Genomic DNA, 4,215 nt, shown 5'->3' on the forward strand with positions numbered 1-4,215 from the left:
CCTACACCGAGGCAACATGGCTCAGCGTTTCTGGCAATGGTAACACACACACTGAATACACACAAATACTTTATTGTCACACACACAAGACTGTTACCTGGAGCACGTCCCTGCCCAACATACCTTATTACTTGAACTTCCTTTACAGGTACGGAATGTAGGAATGAAAAAGGCTGCTCTGACCGTGGGTCACATGAAGAAAGCTGCTTCGTCAATACTTCAACTGGTCAAGCATTTACCTTGACTCTTATTAAATGATTTTGGAACAGGTCCAGCATACATCACCTACTGATATCATCACCTGATTTTGTCACCTAGCAGGTGCAATGTTTTGAAGACAGCAAATCTTTCAGCTTTGAGCAGTAAGTCCAGCGCATTTCATTCCACTGTTTAAAAGCCACTGTGGGGACATACTGCAATGCCCATGCTGAGCTGCTGCTGGAATTAACTGCAATGCTGTCTCTTCCAGACAGTAGCAAGTAAGATATCCAAAGAGTGCCCACGTGGTGAGCTGCCCTTCGGAAAATGCTACATTTTAGCCCACTACTATCCTTGAAAAAGAATTAGGTTAGTAGAGTAGACACGCAGAGGTACTCCTCTATCAGAAATATCATAACAGCTTGGTATGATGTACAGTTTCAATTAGAGAAGATAGAGACAAATATGACAGTAACACAAATATTTGGTAACTGGAGATGGAGCATGCATACAAACTGTGCTGAAATCCATCTATGCTTTTTTTTTTTTTTTTTTTTTTTGACCCTTTTGATTTTTTTCCTCACTTGCATTTTTAAGGATTTGGATTGGGTTTTTTTGGTTTGAGGTTTTGATTAATTTGATTTTTTTGTTGTTTGGTAGTTTTTTTAGTTTTGCCCCTTTCTTAATTTCACACCTTTTCTTTGCCATTTCACTCCTTTAGTTCAAAGTTATCTTAGACACAAAATTGAAGCACCTGCCAATCTGGAAAAAATAAAAATCTGATAAATGGAAAAGGTTTAGCATTAAGTCATTTAGAGACAGAACACACTAAGGACCACCAGCACTACTTTACATTTTCATGTGGCAGCTCTCAAACAAACACTTTCCAGCTTTGGATTTCCAGGTTAGAGCAGGGGCCAGCATCCCTCTCACTAACGTGGCTGTGCCACTCTGCTAAGGTAGAAGAGGCTGGTGGAGGCCCCAGCCAGGTCCCATCCAGCACCTGTGCACAGGACAGCAAGGCTTCAGGAATAACACTGGCATTTAGGGAAATTGCAGACTTCTGATTTTGTTAAGCAGTTTGCTATTTTTTTAAAAATGACGTAAACACAATTATAGTTCCTTGACTGGACAGGTCAACCCCCAGTGCATCTTTCACAGGTTTTGCATGACATGAAACAGTTTAAACCTACTATCTTTGCAAGTACTCCATAAGGTGAAAAGTATTTCTGGCTTAAACAGCACCACTTGAGAGAAAAGCAGTGATTTCCATCGCCTACCTTCCTGCTTGGCTATACTGCTGTTGTCATCAAAAAAAGACAACAGATGAAAAAAATTAAGTATTATTTATTAAATATTTGTAAAATGGTGAAAAGCTGTAAAAAGCTAAAAATATAATTCTGTTTAAAATGTATGTACTTCACACATATTCCTGTAGTATTTCAGTTCACTACTTGGCTATGCCTCCATCATTGGAATACATCTGTGCTGTGAGGCAGGAGCAGCAACGGGCTGTTCCCAGCAATCCGGGTGTGTTGCTCAGGCAGAGCTGCCAGCGAGACTCAAGCACCCCTACAGACTGAATGTGTTGTTTTACTTGTCCTTTAGCTTCCATTTTAAATATCTACATCAACAACACATTTACAACTATATGCAGGGTATAAAACTTTGTGTAACTTTAAATTCTTAGTACAGGGGGATTTCTCTAATAAAATGCCATATACTAAACTCCATAAACTTGTATTAAACCTCACAAGCAACTGGAAACCAGGAAAATCAGTATTTTGCTTTTCTTGTTGAGACAGATAAGTAGACATTTTCACAAGTATTTTAAGTAAATGTGGTAATTTTCAGTCTTCAACTTTTCTAACAGCTATCTTCTTGAATTCACCAATACAGCTGATTCTTCTACCCACTCTGCCAGACCCTGTGCCAGGAACCTAAGCAATCCTATGTTCCCCCCCAACAAATTAACCAGCACTGCCACCAAAAACAGGTAGTCCTGGGACTCACTGGTGCTTTCCAGGTGACCCTGGAAAGCACTAATTCTCTAGGTGTGAATTCAGAAAGTGTCTGGAATACTACACCTGGACATAGTCAGTCATACTGATGGATGCTACTTCATTTTGCAACCCAGTGCCAAGGAACAACTGAGACTCCCAAGCCAGCCTGACCAGCTGGGCATGGGAACACAGCACTGGGGGCAGCAGAACACCCTTGGCAACCCCAGCCTCATGCACAGCCAGAGCTGAGAGTGCACCGGCACTGAAAACACATGTAACAACAGACAGTGTTTCAGAAAAGCTGAATGAAATTGGATAGTTAATTTAGAAAAATTTAGGAAAAAAAAACAACTGGATTACTGTATTTAACTAGCACTGTTACTTTGATTCAAATACGTGTAAGTCTATTGTATGTCTCCTGGGATGAATCTAAAAAGGTAAAATTCAACATGTTTAAAGAGAAATTAAAGCTTTACATACACTCCATTGAAAATGTAATCATTAGAGAGGCCTCTTGAAACTGTCCCATAACTCTTTCCAGCAAATCTGCATTTTTTTAATTTGTCAGATATTAATAGAGGTGAGCAGCTATCAGTGAAAATATATGTATAGAGGACATAAGCACCACTAAAAAGCCTTTAATTTATGGGACAAATGAAAGTAAAGTCATCAGGACCTGTACCTTGTGCTGGCGATACTTGGTGACTCTGCTCCAAGCCTACATCTCTCTAGCTGATTAGCCACAATTTGCCTTTCCACTTCCAGTTCTCTGGTAAGTCTTTGAAATTGAAGCTCCTGAAATTCCAAAATAAAAAGAAAAGCATTCTTGATGTTAAAAAATGGGTGTGGATTAACTCTGAAACAATCACTGATTCATCACAGTTGTGTTTTGACTCTTCCTTAGGGGAATAAACTAGAAAAGTGGAAATTTAATGGTTCTTTAAATCAGTGATTCATGCAAATATTGATTTATCACCTGTTACAGAAAGAAAACATGTTTAAGCACTCTTGGGTTTTATTCCTCCTGCAATTAAAATTTTTGTGTCTTCTTATGTTACCACAGTCCAACAAAATCAGTGCCTATAAAGTCAGTCTTCAATTTCATCTATAAACAAGGAAACCGGAAAATATCGTATCCTAACCTTTCCAATCACAAACCTTCAAATCCTAAGGTATCCTACATTCTGACTGTAGCTGGAAACCTTAAGATTTATAACTTCAAACTGGCTGAGTGTTGAGATGTACTATTTCACCTTTTCTGAGTTCAGCTTTTTTTGTATTTCTTGGTCAAGGGTACCAAACTTCTTCAGCCTTTGTAACAGGCTTTTGGAACGAAATGCTGCAAGGAAGATGTGGGAAATACCAGTGCTGCACAGGATGGGTGTTACTGAAATCTGGACCATTTTCTATAGCACTCTGAAATCCAGACTATGTCACATCAAAGGATATTGAGGGTGTTTTTCTCCTCAGTTAGCTTTTATTGACCAGAGAAAAGGGTTCTGTTGCGCAATTGCATTATTTTTCAAACTGATACTGTAAACCCTCTGAAGCTTAGGTAAACCATACAAAAATAGATGGCCACCAATATTTAGCAATCGGATGAAGCACAAAGCAAGTCTTATATACAAGTCAAGTGTAACACAGCGCACTCCTTTGACTTGAAAGCTCAAATTACTGATGAGGTTTCTCCCATGTGAGTGAGGTTTCTCCCGTGTGTGACTCATGTAATGGTATTGCCCAGCAGCTGCATGTGAGCCAGGGATAACAGCTCCTGCAAACTGCTCCTTCACACCCTACATCACATGGAATGGGGCTGAACCACTTCCCTTTCATGAACCACTCTCCACTCCCTGCAGCTTGCGCCCCTTTTCAGTAAGATGAAGGGTGCTTCAGCAGTGTCCCACAGCTCCCAGCACTCCGCAGGGGCCTCTGCTCCCCGCTCCAACCCCAAGAGCTTCCACAGTGCACAGGAGACTTGGACTAACAACAGGGGCTCAGAGTAAGTGTAGTGAAA

The 4,215-nt window shown here is 40.3% G+C and overlaps 1 protein-coding gene across 1 annotated transcript in view; it reads right to left on the reverse strand.

Annotated features, from left to right (window-relative positions):
* Positions 1-4,215, reverse strand: part of PKP4 (plakophilin 4) — a 46,225-nt gene that overhangs the window by 29,106 nt on the left and 12,904 nt on the right. The window contains exon 3 of the mRNA XM_017736016.1: positions 2,884-2,996. Coding sequence (XP_017591505.1) covers positions 2,884-2,996 — 113 coding nt within the window. The remainder of the gene's footprint in view (positions 1-2,883; positions 2,997-4,215) is intronic.

Source organism: Corvus brachyrhynchos, unplaced genomic scaffold (genome assembly GCF_000691975.1).
Source record: "Corvus brachyrhynchos isolate BGI_N302 unplaced genomic scaffold, ASM69197v1 scaffold45, whole genome shotgun sequence".
In the NCBI taxonomy this organism is placed as follows: Eukaryota; Metazoa; Chordata; class Aves; order Passeriformes; family Corvidae; genus Corvus; species Corvus brachyrhynchos.